This window comes from Bos mutus, chromosome X, assembly GCF_027580195.1.
Source record: "Bos mutus isolate GX-2022 chromosome X, NWIPB_WYAK_1.1, whole genome shotgun sequence".
Classification (NCBI taxonomy): Eukaryota; Metazoa; Chordata; class Mammalia; order Artiodactyla; family Bovidae; genus Bos; species Bos mutus.
Window position 1 is genome coordinate 118,634,718 of NC_091646.1, and position 19,648 is coordinate 118,654,365.

Genomic DNA, 19,648 nt, shown 5'->3' on the forward strand with positions numbered 1-19,648 from the left:
ATATGCCAGGCATTTATTGTATCCTGATTTTATTTGTATATACACACATATTTCAGTTCAGTTCAGTCACTCAGTTGTGTCCAGCTCTTTGTGACCCCATGGACTGCAGCACACCAGGCTTCCCTGTCCATCAGCAACTCCTGGAACTTGCTCAAACTCATGTCCTTCGAGTCGGTGATGCCATCCAGCCATCTTATCCTGTCGTCCCCTTCTCCTCCTGCCTTCAATCTTTCCCAACATCAGAGTCTTTTCCAATGAGTCAGTTCTTCACATCAGGTGGCCAAAGTATTGGAGTTTCAGCTTCAGCATCAGTCCTTCCAATGAAAATCCAGGACTGATTTCCTTTAGGATTGACTGGTTTGGTCTATATTATATATATATGCATTTGTTAGAAAAAAGTGACCCATTAATAGGTCATGTAATTTAGTGGGTTGTAGCCAACGTTACAAAAATAAAGACTGCGTCACACATAGTAACAGTTCATACGAAACTTGCTATATACGTGCATGGTGCACACACACACACGGTTGTGCTAGGTCGTGGTGTAAAATGTACTTCTAACTGGGTCATGGTCATTGATGGGAGGGATACTCAGTACAGATTAAGATGCTTCCTTGAGTTGTACTTAGTTTTGAATTGGTCTGAATTTTAAGGTTTTTTTTTTTTTTCCTTTTTTTTTTCTTGTGTGCACTAGTCACTTAGTCATGTCCGACTGTTTGCGACCCCATGGACTGCAGCCTACCAGGCTCCTCCGTCCATGGGATTTTCCAGGCAAGAGTACTGGAGTGGGGCGCCATTGCCTTCTCCAGGGGATCTTCCTGACCCAGGGATCAAACCTCGGTCTGTCTCGTGCATTGGAGGCGGATTCTTTACTGTCTGAGCCACAGGGATACTGTTTTCCTTAGACTGGTTAAAAAACAAAAATCAAGGACTTCCCTGGTAGTCCAGTGGCTCAGACTTCACACTTCCGGTGTAGGGGGTGCTTTGATCCCTGTTAGGAAACGATCCCACATGCTGTGCTGCCCGGCCAAGTAAAAGAAAAAAGCCTTCCGAAAATCGAAAATCATTTGGGTCAGTTGTTGCTCTAAATAGTTTATCCTGAAAGAGGGTGGGGTGGGGGGCTTGGGCGGAAACTTCAGGACTAGGGGCTTTTGGTGTGCTGGGCGCCATCTCGTGGCCTTTGGGTTACAGTGCAACATAACTCCCTTTGATAGAGAACTTGCGAATTGTTTTTCTGATGTCCCGGCTGCGCTGTACAAATGGCCAGAGCTTGAAGTTAAACCCAAGTCTGAAGATTCAGTTCTTACCTTCGTTTATCCTTGGCCACAGACTCGACCTGTAACTCTAGCCAGTCATGAGAGAGGATGATCATGAGACCAGTCAGCGCTTAGTCTCCCAAGGTTGGGTCACATGTACTGCCTTTTTAAGTAAGGACAGTATACTTGCAGTGGATTCCGCTTTCAGTGGAGGAAGAGGAAATGGGCTTACACTTCCCCTCCTCTGTGATGCCTTCTCTCATCCCTGTCTTCCCTTGTTGTTCATGCTGGCCTTGGAGCCAACACAAGTGTCAGCATTTTTAGCATTTATTCTTTTTCACTGATATATTCACTTTTTTTTTACATGCTTATTTGGGAAACGGCTTCTTGAGGGAAGGAATTGTGCCATATCTTTTTATTCATATTACGTAGCAAAGTACCTCGCACGTATGCAGGTCATAAATAATTTCTATGTGAATGGATGCATGATTTAGGTGAATTTGGATATTTGACTTGGCTTTTTAACTTGTTAATTAAAAAAATTATAAGCTTAAGCCTCAGTATGGTGAATCTTTAAAAAAGTTTTTTAAGGAATTTACCTAAGTGTACAATATTATGCACAGATTGTGTTATTATGTTAACAGTGGAACTCTTAAAAGTTGCTTTGCAGCATTTTAAAGACAATATTCAAAAGCAAGGTTAGAAAATGTCTGATCTTTCTATAAAAGTCGGGTACAGTATGTAACTGCAGGAAACCCACTGCCCCTTTGTAAGTTGTGGAAACCAAAATGTATGGAAATATTTGATGTTTTCAGCAAAAGAAAATATGGTCCAAATTAAATTTTCCAGAGATATGTTAAACAAAAAGTTTCTTTGCTATCTTGGACTAAATACATAGTAGTACACTATACTACGATAAACATTTTATTTCCTTTTAAAGGCTAAAAAATTTAATGATTTTATAGAAGTGTATATATATGTATGCATATGTGTATGCATATGTATGTATACACACAAACATATTAGTATTTATACAGCCCCACCACGACTGGCATGGAGACCTTTACGGAGCTATTTGCATGCAGTATGTGTTTCTTCACATTCACGTTAATACCTCTATTCAGAGATATTTTAGTGACATAATTCATAGGTAACAAAATACAAGAATGCATTCCATAACATCACATGGGGAGGGTAAGGTACAAAAATATTAATAAAAGTGGTTAATATATTTAAGAACAAAATACAGAACCTGGAAGTCTACTGACAGATGCAAAGTTTTACTATGTTGGATTAGATGTATCCTTGGATATGGAAGAAATGATGGGAATGAGGAATGATTGCTTGCATGAGCTTCTGGGGACTAAAATTCCTGAAAGGGCAGGCCACCATGAGCACTTCAGAGGTCAGAACACTGGCTAGGCTCAAATGGGGAATAGCCAACAGATCAGAGATTTGAGGGAGAAGCAGGGAATTACAGATGTTATTCATAAATATATATATATATATGTTGTTCATATATGTGGTGTAAGAAATAAGTGCAAGTGTTAATTGCTCAGTTGTGTCTGACTCTTTTGAGACCTCCACGGACTGTAGCCTGCAGGTTCCTTGGTCCGTGGAATCCTCCAGGCAAGAATACTGGAGTGGGTAGCCATTCCCTTCTGCAGGGGATCTTCCCAACCCAGGGATCAAACCTGGGTCTCCCACAGTGCGGGTGGATTCTTGACCACTGTGCCACCTGGGAAGCTTTTTGACGTATGTGCTTGCATGTGTGCTAAGTTGCTTCAGTCGTGTCTGACTCTGTGACTCCATAGACTGTGACCCACCAGGTTCCTCGGTCCGTGGGATTCTACAGGCAATACTGGGGTGGGTTGCTATGCCCTTTTCCAGGGGATCTTTCTGACTCAGGGATTGAACCTGCATCTCCTGCATTGGCAGGTGGGTTCTTTACCACTAGTGCAACCTGGGAAGCCCATATGGTGTATGTATGTGTGTGTATGTGTGTGTGTGAATACACATACATACACAGAAAAGACTTGGCCTAGTGTTTCATAGAAACATTGGGCTACCTCTTGACCTATTATTTTGGATAATCTTCTACTGTCATGGCATAGTCTATCCTCCTGCTGCATAGGTAGCTAAACTATTACTGGTCTCCTTTCCTTAATCTGTTGGCAACTGTCCTTAGAGAATGGTTTCTCAACCTTGCTACTACTGACATCTTGGACCAGATAATGTCCTGTGCATTGTAGGATGTGTAGCAGCATCCTTGAATCTACCCACTAGATGCCAGTAGCACTCTCATAGTTGACAACCAAATACATCTCCAGACATCAATCTGTGCTCTGGGAAGATGGTGCCTAGTTGAGAACCACTGGCTGTAGATTATGAAGTTGCATGTTTGGGAATAGGTCTTCTGTGCTTCCCTTATTATAACAGTAAATTGTCCACCCAAGAGAAATGATGGATTGCCCTGCCTTTTCCATCTCTACACAAACCGCAGGCCCATCCGGGCTTTGTGAATGCTGTTTAACATGTATTAGGGGTTATGTTTTCTAAAAAGTTGTGACACTTGTAAATCAACCATAATTCAAATCACATACTTAACATATAGATCAATTCCTTATAATAGGCTAAATACAGAAAATAATTTCTGGTTTCTATTAAAAAAAAACAAATACAGAGTCAGTGTACACATATATCCTTTAGGTATAGAAACAGCTTCATTCATGTTTAATTTGAAGACCCAGATACAATATTCTTTAAATGACAATGGCCCCTAAAACTTACTCAAACTTACTATAAAAAAGTAAACAAGTAAAGAAATATAATTTTAAACTCTTTCCCTTTGCTTGAGAGCCTGGAGAAACCCCCCCATAAAAAAGCTACAAAAAAAGCCATTGCTATATTCAGGTGATGAAGTAGCTCTGGAGTTCAGCTTTATATGTGGTCATTTGTGAATAGCTGGTTACATTATATTTAGAGATTCAACTTTTGTTAAACTATATGTCTTTTTTTTTGTTTTTGGCCATGCTGTGCAGCTTGCAGGATGTCAGTTTCCCAACCAGGGATAGAAATCGGGCTATGGCAGGGAAAGGCTGGAATTCTAACCACCAGGCCACCAGGGAACTCCCACTGTAAACTAAATACAAATATTTCTTTCTTATAATTTTGGTACAAGCTGAAAATGTAAATTTAGATAAAAGAGAGAACCAAAGGGCTTTATGCTGGGTACAGAGCAGAGTCTGGGGTCCACTGTCTACCAGACACAGTGGAAGGTGACTGTGCTCACAACCTGTTCTTTCCAGCTGCCCTCAGAGGTGAGCCACAGAGGAATGTAAAGAGCCCTGAAACTAGAATTAGCCTATCTGGGTTCAAAGACTGATTCTACCTTTGCAAGCTGTTTCCTCATCTGTGAAATAAAGAACTCAAAGAGTTACTGTGAGAGTTAAGTGAAAAAAAAATGCACCTAAACTCCTAACAATGCCTGGCCCATGGCATGTACTCCGTAAATGTCAGTTAGTACTCTTGTTACTAGTTTGAGTCAATCTGACATTTCATGTTTTGGAAAGATAGAGAATTTGGCATCAGTGTCTAATGACACTAAGTACCTTTGGCTCCTGACATGGATTTTTCTATTATTCGAGAAACTACTACTATAACACAATGTGGTAACACACACTGAGTTTTATTGAGAAGTTTCAAGCATTGTGACCTGAGGAAGTATTTTCAGTTCAGCTTATCGAAATACTTCAGTTTTCCGGCTGGATCTGGGATTATCTGTTGAAGAAGACAATGTACATCATCAGTAGTCTGATAATAGTTGTCCATCTCTTGACTAAAGAAGGTAAAGATTATTTTCTTGTGTCAAATTATATATATTTAGGAAAAACTGGATTTGTCCTACCTGCTAATTTTAATCTCAGCTATTTTAGAAGGCAGGTGATCTGCTACTGAATTAACATCTGTACTTAAGCCCTCCCAAACTTACTTATAACTCTTCTCTTGGCCACCAGGCTTTCATGGCATCTTCAGGTTTGATCTAATTAAATCAAACACATTAAGGGAGCATGGCTACAGATGTTAATGCATTTGTAAAATAATCTGCTGATGAAGTGATGGTATGCTACAACCTGAAAAGGGGGCAGAGAGCTCAAATGGATTTTTTGGCAGTCTAGGGTGTAACCTTTTAATCTCAAACTGCAAAATAAAAGAAACACTCTATATAGCCTCCCTAAATGAAAGAATGTGTTTCAGTCTTGTCTTCCTTCATATGACAAGGAGAGAATCATTAGATTCATTGTCAGTTAAGCCAGATTTTCTCTAAAGCTTTTAAATATATACACTGAAAAATTTTTCTTGTGACCATTCTCTTTGCCTTGAATTTAACAAGTCTCCACCGCTTCCTTCCTTCTGCTTTTTAAATGACAGAATTCTCTGAATACTTGGTTTTAAAATCCAGAGCATCAAGTCCCATATTCTGCTTTCCCAGTTTTAGATACTCTCCTTACAGTCCAAAGAATGCCTGTAATTCTTTTAGGAGTTGTGCCTAGCAATGTTTACTTCATTTACAAAATCAAGGCAGGTCTGTTACAAACAGAGATTATCCCAGGGTTGGCGGCTTCTTTTTGGCCCCAGCCATCCCCTTAACAGAAAAATGAACTTGACTTACTGTTTCACTACCAGGTTTCCAACCAGCAGGGCAGACTGAAAGGAAAAATTGGCAAAAGACAGTTTAAAAACTGTTCAATTCTCTCTAGCAACTCTCAGCTTTTCTTTTTCCAAATGATACTGAAAATAGAACCTATATTAATTAGAACATTTCTAGGCCACCGAACACTTGAGTTCTGTTAGCTTACTGGCTTGCAACAAGAAATTTTAGTCCTGGAGCTTATCAGCAGACAGCTGTTTTTCAGTTTTCTCAGTCATGTTTAGTTACATTTATAACAGAAGAAATCAGATTGAGTGTTCCTCTAGTAAAGTTGGAAAGTTTGGGAATCTGGTGAATTGAAAGGTCTGGGTACAGTGAAATTCCTCAAATGTCCATCCCCTTAAGCTTGCTTTGTGTGCCCTGCAGTATTTGGTCCTGATGCCATGGTTCACTGTTTCAGCACCCTGACCCAGGCACTGAGTTATACTTTTGAAAGGAATATATAACATACGTTCTATTTTAAGAAGAATCTGATGTTTACCATTTGGCTACTGCAAAAACTTGGAGTGAAAGGATGAACTAATAGATTACTAATGTGTTACTGAATAACCTCAAAGATTTCTGAATTACCTTGAAGAAAAAAGCTAAATTAAATAATGTAAAACATGCAAATAAAACCTACATTACTAGATATGGCCAGATTGGCTGGCACATTTTAAGTTAATAGAAATATAATAGGAAAAATTACAGTAGCAGAAACTTTTCTCTGAGATTATCCAAAGACTATGGAAATAATATTTTTTCTATCCTACTCAGTAGGTAGTATATATTAGTGATATTTTGTTAAAAGCACTTTCATATTAATAATTAAAATTTGATTTGCTTAAAAGATCTAATAATTTGAAAACAACTAGAAGACTCTGGAACCATCAAAATTACTTTTAAGGTAAGAAACCATATTATGCTGCTATCTCTTAAACTAAAAAATCCAAAGGCTATGACAGAAGGAAAGGGCACCTTCTCCGTGTTTGTCAGTGTACTGGAATGCCTGAACCAAACGTAGTGTCTCATCCACGGATCTACCCACGGGAAGGTCATTCAGAGTAATCTGTCTTAGGATTCCCTTGTCATCAATAATGAAGAGACCTCTGTAAAACAGAAGAATGGGAAAGATGAGGACATTTGTTCTCAGTTAAGACAAATATTAGTTACTGTCAATCCCTGTACTGCTCAAACAGAAGGATGTTATACAGAGCCAAAAGCATACTACCTACCTACTTGACTGGTATGTACATGCACACACCCCTATACCCACACCTATCTACTGTGTATTTTGGGATTATCACTGTTAAATGGTAGCATTAAATTTTTGTTTTTGTCTTTGAGATGTACTGCAGTATTAACAGTTGAATCTTCACGTGTACTAGATTTGGGACTGTACTGTAAATGATGAAACTGCATAGCAAAGCCTTATTCTACAATACTTAAAATTTTTTTTTGAATGAGTAACTCAACCTCTGAACCTACTAGGGCTCAGTCTCCTTAGACCAGATCAACTTGGTCAAACTTAGGTAAAATTGTTAATTACTATTCATATTTGTGTTCTTTCACATACTACTTTCACAATTGAAAATCCTCATAAAAGGTGATCACGTCTGTTTTGAAGTAAGCGAGCCTGATTAGAAATTTTGATCTTGCCTCCATAACACTCATAGCCACGCACTCCACATAAAAACAAAATCTGCCTGTTCTTTGGTAGCAAACTGTAGCTTCTGTTTTCTCTTTTGATTTTGTGAGCTGCTTCTTTGGTAGACTATGAGACTAAGACATTTGCTGTGCTTGCTAATATTAGATAATTTACTTGGTTAATGTTCAAATAATTTTCAATTTGAAAAGTGCCTCAGTCTTTAGTGGCATATTTATTCTTGGGAGTTAATAATAATTGCTAGGCAGAAACCATTATAGACTTGACAAATACAAAACAAAAAGAAACTTGGCAGGGATAAATTGATTCAATATGGATGAACCTTGAAAATATTATGCTAAGGGAAAGACGCTAGTCATAAAAGAGCAGATACTGTAGGATTCCATCTATATGAAGTGTCCAGAATAGGCAACTATTAAGACATAAAGTAGATTAGTGGTTGTGTAGGGCTAGGGGAGGGGGACTGGGTAAAATGGGGAGTAACAGCTAATGGGTATGGGATTTCTTTTTGGAGCAATGAAAATGTTGTAACATTGATTGTGGTGATGGTTGTACAACTGTGAAATACTAAAAATTACTAAATTGTATGCTTTAAATGGGTGAGTTGTATGGTATGTGAATTATATCTCAATAAAGCTGTTCTAAAAAAACACAAGATTATAAAATACTGACACCTTTATATAAAACATTAAAAGAACTATTAGCACTGCAAAGCAATTCAATATGATTATAAGAAAATTACAAGTATTTCAAGCTGAAGCTGCCCTTTTTTCCTAAGAATTACATCAGCAGTTATTAGCTCAAGTAACTCAATGAGAGCTGTTAAGTAAAATATATCCTTAATTTTTCCTACTCCAGAGGCATAGGTTGGCTAAATACTATACTTGTATTTAGAAAAACTATTACTTGAGTCAGTTTGGACAAGAGAAAGAAATGGACAGAGAGTTTGGGGACCTGGGTTTATGTCTGGGTTCTGCAATTAACTATAGTCACTTTGGCTAAGTTCTTGGAATGCTGAATCTGTTTTTATGTAAAATGACAGGGCTGAAGACCTCTAGAATTTTCCAGTTCTAACAGTCTTTGACACTCACATAGTTTAAGTCAGGCACTCACCAATTATTTTTAATGGTATCTACAACATTTTTACAAGTAGAACAAATATTTTCTTGATCAAACCTTGTATCTTCTAATTCCATTTCAAGTAGGATTACAAATATATCTGTATTTGTCATCATGTACAACTAATGAAAGGTACCTAAGAGTGTGGCCTGAGTCTTCCAGATATACGCCATAGTCCTTTGAGATCTGATGGTTCAAATCCGCAAGAAGTGGAATATTTATTGACCCAAGTCCTCCTTGTCTTCGAGGAGTATTAATCCTGTTAACAGAAAATGTACCTTTCAGGGTTAAGTAAACAGCATATATTAAAACAGTCCACACTCCTTGCATATGTACACAAACATGTGCATGGCATCTCTTGTCATTTTACTTTTAAATTTTTTGCAATTAGGTGGAACATCTTTTCATGTTTAATGAATTAAAAATTATTTAATCATTGCTTCTTAGAAAGTAAATATAAAAAATTATTTCTCCAGATTAAGGTTATCCAATTTATCATCATAATCATAGAATTCAGTGGTTTTTGCTGTGGATATTTCATCTTCTAAAAATAATTATTTGGTACTGAGCATTTTAAAAATCTTTATTGAATTTGTTACAATATCGTTTCTGTTGTTTATGTTTTGGGTTTTTGGCTGTGAGGCATGTGGAGTCTTAGCTCCCTGAGCAGCAAATAAACGGGCACCCTCTGCACTGGAAGGTGAATTCCTCAGCACTGGACTGCCAGGGAAGTCCCTATATCTTTTGAATTGAACTGTTTCCAAAATTGAAATGTTCTATAAAATCTTTAAACATTTTTACTGTACTTTCATTGAACTAGCAGCTCTCAGATAAATTTATTCCTGAACTATCTGATAAATAACTATATTCCTGTCATGTTAAGAGTTGTCTGCCCATAATTTAAGAGTATGTCTATTCTTTCCCTATAAATGTTAAGTTTAAGATACTGACCAGGCCAAATGGGTGAACTGTGAATCAACAGAGCATGCTACCACTTCAGTGTTGATTGATCTGAATTCGTCAATTCTATCACCAAAGGCGATGATTTCAGTTGGACACACAAAAGTGCTGAAATAAAAAAAAATCATTATTCTCAAAATACACATATACTTAGTTTCAAATGATTTTGTTTTTATAAACACTTTAGTATATAAAAATGCACATTAAGAACAATTTTATATATGAACCTTCTCAAGATGGAGTAGTCTAAAAAATGGTCACTGGATCAAATTATTTAATTAAAAAATATAGAGTTCTTAATTATGTCTTGATGAACTTTATATTGGTGCATACAGACTGAATGTTACCTTGTATGTATGTGTAAGTGTATAGGGCAGCAATGAAAGATGGACTTCATGCTGTGTGTCATGGTCAAGAGAGTTTGAAAAACGTAGACTTAGGGGACAGGTTCTGACCACAGTTCAATATAGGCTTTTCGTTTCAGTTGTTGGAGTGGAGGACTGCCATATACAAGAAGACAGTTTTAATCCAGATTATTTCTTTGGAAATCTGGCCTATAAAATGAACTTTTAATATTTTCCAAAAGGTAAGAATGATTGGCCCTTGTCCTCCTTTCTGTTATCCCAAGAAATGTTACCTAGAGATATACTGTGTGTGTGTTAGTTGCTCAGTCATGTCTGACTCTTTGCGACCCCATGGATTGTACCCCACCAGGCTCTTCTGTGCGTGGGATTCTCTAGGCAAGAATACTGGAGAGGGTTGCCATTTCCTTCTCTTACTGGCCCAACATAAAAATTTTGGCAGAAACCCGAAGGGTTACATATCTGGTTTTCTTCCTTGCAGACTGTGGGAAATGTCCCAGGATTCTTCTTTCTCTAACCAGGTCCAGTTTGGCTGGCATTACATGCATACAGCAGAAGCTCTCTTAGCTCCTTGCTCCAGAAGACCATTGCTAACATCATGCTCTAATTAGATATGTCTTGTTCATTAGGGAGTTTTAAGTAATACTGGAGAAATAGCTTATTTGTGTGCTCAGTTCAGTTCAGTCGCTCAGTCCTGTTCGACTCTTTGCAACCCCGTGAATTGCAGGATGCCAGGCCTCCCTGTCCATCACCAACTCCCAGTCTGCTATGTTAGGCTAATTTCAAAATTCAGGTTTAGCATCATATATATTTAATATGTGTGCTGCTTTTTGGTTTTACAGCAACATGAATTTAGAAGGCCTATCATTTTATATACATTAAAATGTCTACTTCGGGTTTCTATTAGAAGTTATAGTACACATTTTAGTTAATCAAGCCATAGTACAATTGATTAGAAAGAAGGAAGTTCTTACTAATTTAAAAGATTACATATTATGCAGAGTCATGGTTTGTTTCAGTCTCAATGTACACGTTTTTATGAGAATTCTGTTTGGATTAGAGTAGGAGTCAGCAAACTTCAGCCCACAGGCCAAAATCTAGCTTATCATTTTTGTATAAACTTTCAATGGAGTATAAGACCCCTTTATTATTGTCTCTGGCTAAAGCGAAGGAGAAAAGGAAAGATATAAACATCTGAATGCAGAGTTCCAAAGAATAGCAAGAAGAGATAAGAAAGCCTTCTTCAGCGATCAGTGCAAAGAAATAGAGGAAAACAACAGAATGGGAAAGACTAGGGATCGCTTCAAGAAAATCAGAGATACCAAAGGAACATTTCATGCAAAGATGAGCTTGATAAAGGACAGAAATGGTATGGACCTAACAGAAGCAGAAGATATTAAGAAGAGATGGCAAGAATACACAGAAGAACTGTACAAAAAAGATCTTCACGACCCAGATAATCACGATGGTGTGATCACTGACCTAGAGCCAGACATCCTGGAATGTGAAGTCAAGTGGGCCTTAGAAAGCATCACTACGAACAAAGCTAGTGGAGGTGATGGAATTCCAGTTGAGCTATTCCAAATCCTGAAAGATGATGCTGTGAAAGTGCTGCACTCAATATGCCAGCAAATTTGGAAAACTCAGCAGTGGCCACAGGACTGGAAGAGGTCAGTTTTCATTCTAATCCCAAAGAAAGGCAATGCCAAAGAGTGCTCAAACTACCACACAATTGCACTCATCTCACACGCTAGTAAAGTAATGCTCAAAATTCTCCAAGCCAGGCTTCAGCAATACGTGAACCGTGAAATTCCTGATGTTCAAGCTGGTTTTAGAAAAGGCAAAGGAACCAGAGATCAAATTGCCAACATCCGCTGGATCATCGAAAAAGCAAGAGAGTTTCAGAAAAACATCTATTTCTGCTTTATTGACTATGCCAAACCCTTTGACTGTGTGGATCACAATAAACTGTGGAAAATTCTGAAAGAGATGGGAATACCAGAACACCTGATCTACCTCTTGAGAAATCTGTATGCAGGTCAGAAAGCAACAGTTAGAACTGGACATGGAACAACAGACTGGTTCCAAATAGGAAAAGAAGTTCGTCAAGGCTGTATATTGTCACTCTGTTTATTTAACTTATATGCAGAGTACATCATGAGAAACGCTGGACTGGAAGAAACACAAGCTGGAATCCAGATTGCCGGGAGAAATATCAATAATGTCACATATGCAGATGACACCACCCTTACGGCAGAAAGTGAAGAGGAACTCAAAAGCCTCTTGATGAAAGTGAAAGTGGAAAGTGAAAAAGTTGGCTTAAAGCTCAACATTCAGAAAATGAAGATCATGGTATCCGGTCCCACCACTTCATGGGAAATAGATGGAGAAACAGTGGAAACAGTGTCAGACTTTATTTTTCTGGGCTCCAAAATCACTGCAGATGGTGACTGCAGCCATGAAATTAAAAGACGCTTACTCCTTGGAAGGAAAGTTATGAACAACCTAGATAGCATGTTCAAAAGCAGACACATTACTTTGCCAACAAAAGTCCGTCTAGTCAAGGCTATGGTTTTTCCTGTGGTCATGTATGGATGTGAGAGTTGGACTGTGAAGAAGGCTGAGTGCCGAAGAATTGATGCTTTTGAACTGTGGTGCTGGAGAAGACTCTTGAGAGCCCCTTGGACTCCAAGGAGATCCAACCAGTCCATTCTGAAGGAGATCAGCCCTGGGATTTCTTTGGAAGGAATGATACTAAAGCTGAAACTCCAGTACTTTGGCCACCTCATGCGAAGAGTTGGAAAAGACTCTGATGCTGGCAGGGATTGGGGGCAGGAAGAGAAGGGGACGACAGAGGATGAGATGGCTGGATGGCATCACTGACTCGATGGATGTCTCAGTGAACTCTGGGAGTTGGTGATGGACAGGGAGGCCTGGCGTGCTGCAATTCATGGGGTCGCAAAGAGTCGGACACAACTGAGCGACTGATCTGATCTGATCTGATTTTGTGCTATAATGGCAAAGTTGAGTAGTTGCAATGAAGATCACTTCAAGACTAAAATTTTTACTATCTGGCCCTGTACAGAAGAAGTTTGCTGCCCCTGGTCTATAGACATAAAGATATGAGCTTAAGTATACCCTCCCTACAAATTTAAAATATATTTACATAGTTCTAGATTACTCCTAATGGAGAAAGGAACTTAGTATACAGTGGCACAGACAGAATAATCTATTTACTTTTTGTAACCAAAAAACATATTCAAACAGAAAAGATCAAAAGATCAAAGTTTTGCTAACTCTCTTTGGTATTCTTTTCATTTTCATGGAATTTGAAAAATTTAAAATTAAATCCTCAGTGTGACTAAAACTCCAAGAATCTTTACTTTGAGTCAACTTTCTACCTATAAAAGCTCTGTCAGAGTTAAAGAGAACCCCCTCCATAATCATACTTTATGTTAATAGGTGTTATTCCTTAAACATATCCAATATTTTCAGGAAAATGTTCAAATCACAGGAAAGTAACATGCAGCAAAGAACAAAAATAATAAAACCAAAGTTAAATGGTATCACCAGATAAAAAGCCTTATAAATATTCACGTTAACAGAGAAACAGATTTGTGGCCTAAGTCTTGCTATTTAAATGGTTTCTAAAATATTCTCAGTCCATTTTCTTGCCTTAGTAAGTAGAGTTTAATGAATATAACTGTGGCTTTTGTCTAATGATTACATTACATTAACACAATCACACATTTATGATTCTGAAATATATTCAAGATATTACCTTCTTGAAAAAAACTCACCTCAGGTTGCCCTTTACGAACAAGTGCTAAGAAATTTCTAACTACATGATGCTCCTGAGCAAAGATTAATAATGACTGAGGTATTACTAGCTGCTATGATATGGATTACTTACAAATCAAGTGGGTAGAAGAAAAAAACCAGGTACTTCCCACGATAATCAGTTAACTTGAGCTCCTTAAATTCTCCATTTATCACAGCTGTTCCTTCCCAATAAGGTGCTGGCTTGGAAACTAAGAAAGAAAAACATATGATGTTCTTAAACGACGGGAAGGTTGGTGGGATGACAGAAGGACATCTTTAGGACATCACTAAACCCAAGGTTTTGGAGGGAATCTTTGGACCTCTTTTAGCAGTCTGGTGATGCAGATGGACTTCTGCAGGGTTACTGAATGCATAAAATATTTAGCATATTTAGAATTTCAAAGGAAATAAATTACATTGAAATGAAATCATCAAAACTATAAAAAAAAAAAAAAACTGGTGATATATTAATATTCGTGTCCTTTTTCTTAACACTTTAAAACTCCAAGACCTGGCGGTGATCTAGTAACTACTCAAGATTGTGATGAGTGTAAATGATGTTTCAGGATACCTGCAGCATCCGTAATAATGGTATGAAATCTATGCGATTCTTCTTGGCGACAACTACAAATGAGTACTGCTGAGGCTAAGGTGGTTTGTTGCTGATGTTCATAATGGAAAGAACTGCTATATTTCAGCTGGAGATTAGTGAAAATAAAGATTCTTTTTCCTATTCATGCTCACAGACCCCCTACATTCTATCCCTGCACTAAACCCTACAGGATACTTCATTATAGTTCCTCCAAGTTAATCAGCTTGCCACATTTCAAATAATTAGATTTTCCGTTCTCTAATGGCAGTCTTCCAGATGTATTAATTTAAGTGTTTGTCCAGTTTCTTGAATATACATGGAGGACCTGCTGCTACATTCAAGGAATAGGAAATCTGCAAATAGGACAGAAGTGTAAAATCCTAGACCATAGGATTATTTTCCAGGCTTTGAAAGAGGAGACCCTCTTGAACAAGTGACCTAATGGAAATTGAATAGTTCATGCTGCTGTCTTGTCAGGGTATGCTTGGAAGTCTAGCCAACATGCTCTGATAATAATGTACCTTGATATTCTGTTAACACATTTAGATAGCACTTAAACTTTCAGAACCATTACATACATTAACGTCAATACTTGCTTCCAAGTTTGACTAAGGTTCCTAGAAAGTAAGGCTTATAATAGCATTTATTATATTTTGTATAGCAGCCAGCATTTTTGATAACTCTGAAAATAGAGACACACTTACGATTAATTTCTCTGTGGAGTTAATGTATAACAGTTGATTACTTATCTTGAGCCAGCAGCCTACCTCACAAAAACATCCTGATCTGATTAGGTAAAGGCCAGGAGGGAGAATTAGATAGCAGAAGGATATGGAACTACATATGCTTTATATATATTACTTAAAAATACTACTCAAGTGTGAGGTTATAGTTGTAATAATGTGTTACAATGATAGTCCATAGTGATTTTAGCATATTGGGAAAACCAATAAAACTGAAAAAGTTTGCTCTGAAAATCCTGATTTTTGGGTTCTTTCTTTTTTATCGACACTGATGGAATGCTTTATTATCATTATTAGGCTTAACAAATTGGTAAAGGTTTGTTAAATGGTAACAATCTTGGCAAGGTGTTGGAAAGGCATGCCTTCATATCCTTGACTGTACCTAGATATGGCTTTCTTTTTCTTTTTTGGGGAGAGAAATTTTGGGTTCTTGATTTACGAACTGCAGTGTTAGTTAAAAAAAAACTGTCATCAGTTTATAGAGCAAAGAGAATGCAGTTTGCTAAGATCTATAAATGGAATTCCCAAAGCAACCACTCGCATGTCAGGATGGGGAACACATGTACACCCATGGCTGATTCATGTGAATGTATGGCAAAACTACCACAATATTGTAATTGGCTCCCAATTAAAAGAAAAAGAAAAAAAATAATATTCTTACAAAAAAAAACCCCAAAAAACAAAAACCAAAAATCGTACCAAATACAAATAATATAATTAACAAAGCAAAAGGAGAGGAGTATAAAGTATATTTAAATTCCCTTTCCCCATAACCCATCTGTTTAACTACTGTTAACATTTTGATGTCCTTCCTCCTAGTTTTTAAACACAAATTTGGATCTTGTTGCATCCCACTTGTGAAAAAAGGAAGCATTAGATCATGAATAATTTTTCATGTTACTAAAAATTATCTGAAAGTATGAACTTAATAGCTCCATAATATTCTGTTTTGAGTGAAGGTCCTTGCTCCTGTAATTCTAGATGAGCCTACACATGAGAGAAATGTAGCAAATACCTAAAATTTGAAAAGGTCTGCTGGTAGAGGGAAATCTTATTATTACCATTAGCTTCCATGAGCAGACTTGGATGGCACGTTATAGGAAATATATGTAATGCCAGTAAACACTTAACTGGCTGCCATATTTCAAAATATCTTCCGAGGCAAGTAAAAGCAATGAGACTTGGAAATAATGATTTTGAAAGTGCAACACTAGCTTTTTAAAAAACAAAAACCTAAAGATAACTTGCAGTAGGAAAGAACTGCAGATGTTTGAGGAGGCAAAACCGTTTTTCTCATTTATCACTCCCACTCCATCCTAAGGCATATCAACATTCCATTTAACACTGGGGATTCATAACTGTGAAGCACTGCTTTTTTTCACTGAACATGGGCAAGGAACATGCTGTAACTGGACCACAAAAGCCAAACACACATCTTCAGAATGCCAGATGGTCAGCAGGAAAAGCAGGTTATTTAAAAGCAAGCAAGGGACACTCTTTATCCTTTAGCCCCTACCCACTTCTTTTTGGCTGATCTTAACATCCAGATGCAGCAGGCCACAATTTTCTCAGTATTCACTTAGTCTGACGTGTCTTTTCTGAAAGTGGCCATTAGTTGTGTACACTGGACAGAAATGCAAATAATCAAAAGCCAAACTGGCAGGACACAAATTTGCCACGAGGTTTATCATCAACCCAAATGCATTACTTCTAACCTCCTTTTCCGCATTTCCCTACAAAGAGCCTCCAAAATACACCCTGTAACAAGCTCTTCATTTCTGAGAAACAAAGGATGCCCATTAACTCTAAAGGTCTCTGGGAAGGTGGCTTTTAATAGTTTTCTTTGTAAGATGCAACAACAACAAAATGAAACGTTTGCTCTCCTGAGCTAAACGTTGTTTAGCCACTTTTCTGTTTATCCAAACTTTTTGTGAATCGTTATTCAACTTATCAGCGCATTATTCTCCGAAATCGTACTTGAAAACAGACGCGATGCGCTGCAGGCACTTGGCGATGTTTGAGGAAGTGTTCTAGTTTGCACAACATCCTCGTCGCCTGCAAGCCCAGGACCAGGGCCACCATCTCCCTCATCTGCGGCTTTTGGGGTAACCACTACTTCCTCCAAAATCTGATCAGTGGAACCCACCCCTTTCTTCACACCTCTGGAACCCCCTCCATCCCCTCACCCCCCAGGAGAACCAAGCTCCCCCTTCAGGACCGGAGGTAGCACAGGAGGTGCCGCCCAAGTCAGGCCCCCGGGTAGCCACCGTAACCAGGGTACACGTGTCCCCTGGCCCTCCCCACCTCCGGGAGCCACCGGTCACCCCGCCGTGGCGGGGCATCACCTACTTTTGGCTTTGCTGAGGTGCAGGGAGTGTTCGGCGACCGAAACCCGGGACACCTCTCCCGGGTACACCTGGCCACCCGCGTAGAAGTGGCACTCCTCTTCGCGGGTTCGGGGCCTCTCCTCCGCCTCGAAGCCCCGCACAGCTTCGGCCCGCAGCAAGAACAGCAGCAGAGGTAGTAGCAGGAGCTTTCGGCTCCGGCCAGGGGCCAGAGTCGTCGCGGGTAGCGGCGGCGGCGGCGGCGGCGCCTCCATGACCACGCGAGTGTAGTCGCACGTCCCTTGGCTCGAACGCTACTTCTCCCGCCGCCAGGCAGCTACAACCGCGCGCTCAACGCTCGTTAGAGCCCAAGCGCGGCCTCGCGAGACCAGCCCCGCCTCCTCACTCCCCCGCCCCTTCGCTTCCCTTGTCGCCCGCTTCCCGGGCGGGAGCCGGCCCAGCCACGTGGTTGCCAGCCCCGCCCACTCATCCCCCCTTGCGCGCGTTTGCGCATGCGCCCTGGGGCGGGCCCAGGCAGGGCGCTTTGCCTAACTCTGAGAAGCGACAGCCGCCGTGACTGGCCTCACGCGCTCCCTCTCTCACACGTCTTTAGACATCCTTTTACGCTCGTCTCTTCCACAAAGCCTCATCACTGCACACCATTCCCCCCCGCAAAAAAAGTGAAACGAACTTATCTCTGAATGGCTTGCACTTTATACTTCTAACAGGTACTGTTTTTTCCTTGAAGTGATCTGCCAACAACGCCACGACTCCCCTCACCTCCACCCCTAGTTGAAGCCCTTGTAAGTTTGTAAATCCTGGGAAAACTTGGAGAAGAAAGGCCTAAGCATTTATTTCTTCTCCAGCAGGCAAGGCAAACAGGCAGTTTGGTGACGTAAGCCTGCCTCAAAGGTGTCTTATTCTTTAACTTGAAAAGTTCCCAGAAAACCAAACTTTCTTCTGGCGCAGTATAGTTCCATCGTCTGACAATTACCCCATCATCTTACAGGAGTCTTCTGCACTCTTTATGCCCCTCCCCCCCGCCCCCGGGGTCCCTTCTTGTCTCCTGCGAGCTCTTGTCATCTTTCTGAATCCCGCAGAAACCATCCGACAGTTTCTCTTTCCTCTGTTAGACTGTCAGCTCCTTGGGGGTCAAAATCGATGTGGAATTCAGCTTTGTTTCCCAAGACACCTGGCACAAGGTGGGCATTTGCCATTGTAAGCTTTTGATTTTGTGAATTACACCTAATGTTCCCAACTGCCAATCAGTTTTAAGTTGCTTTCACATTTTATATCCTTACTCCCTGTGACAACCCTTTCCAAACTAGTTCTGCCCATTATAGGACCCTGAAAGAGCAATGGGCTAGGTGCTGAAGGCCCTTGGCCCCTACAATCTGTCAGCCCCTTCTCGCGACTCTCCAACCTCCCCTGGAGGCATTTGCGCCTGCGCCCTGCAGGCAAGCCCAGGGTGCTCAGCGAAGCCGCACAGCGAAGCCCGACTTGGTTTTGTGATTTTTGTGACGGCCGCGGCGGGTCTCCTGCCCTCCTAGACCACCCTCCCCTCTCCCAGCCATTCCTGTTCGCCCTCAGCAGTGTTTTAGGTGCTCCTCATCTTTCCAGGCCTATCTCTTCCACAAAGCTTTGAGGGAGCCTGCGCTCCCGTCATTGCAGGCGGACTGGTCAGCACTGTTTTAGATCCTCTTATTCTTCCGCGCACATCTCTTCTACGGGAGCCTCACTACTATCCGTCACCCCCCACTAAGTAACCTTTCTGCCTTTGAAATTTTATGCCTGTGTGTGTGTGTGTGTGTGTGTGTGTGTGTGTGTGTGTGTGTGTGTGTGGTGCGCGCGCGCATGCGCTCAGTTGCACAGTCGTGTCAGACTCTTTGTGACCCTATGGACTGTCGCCTGCTAGGCTCCTCTGTCCATGGACAGAATTCTTGTCCCAGGCAAGAATGTTGGAATGGGCTGCTATTTCCTCCTCCAGGGAATATGCCCTACCTAGGGATAGGACCCACGTCTCCTGCACTGGCAGGCGAATTCTTTATCACTGAGCCAACTAGGAAGCTGATTTTATACCTCTAACAGATACTTAGGGCTTCCCTGGTGGCTCA

The 19,648-nt window shown here is 40.0% G+C and overlaps 1 protein-coding gene across 2 annotated transcripts; it reads right to left on the reverse strand.

Moving 5' to 3' along the window:
- Nucleotides 1-4,925: 4,925 nt before the first annotated feature.
- On the reverse strand, nucleotides 4,926-17,909 carry PRDX4 (peroxiredoxin 4). Of its 2 annotated transcripts, XM_070366233.1 has the most exons (8): nucleotides 17,560-17,909; nucleotides 13,967-14,084; nucleotides 9,683-9,799; nucleotides 8,868-8,990; nucleotides 6,925-7,055; nucleotides 5,929-5,963; nucleotides 5,248-5,298; nucleotides 4,926-5,036 (listed from the first exon to the last, which is right to left on the reverse strand). In XM_070366233.1, the coding sequence occupies exons 1-7, from the start codon at nucleotides 17,807-17,809 to the stop codon at nucleotides 5,248-5,250; spliced, it is 825 nt and encodes a 274-aa protein (XP_070222334.1). In that variant the 5' UTR covers nucleotides 17,810-17,909; the 3' UTR covers nucleotides 4,926-5,036. The 2 variants fall into 2 exon arrangements, with proteins under 2 accessions (XP_070222334.1, XP_005904100.1); XM_005904038.3 differs by lacking the exon at nucleotides 5,248-5,298 and having other exon boundaries at nucleotides 17,560-17,908.
- Between the last annotated feature and the right edge of the window lie 1,739 nt (nucleotides 17,910-19,648).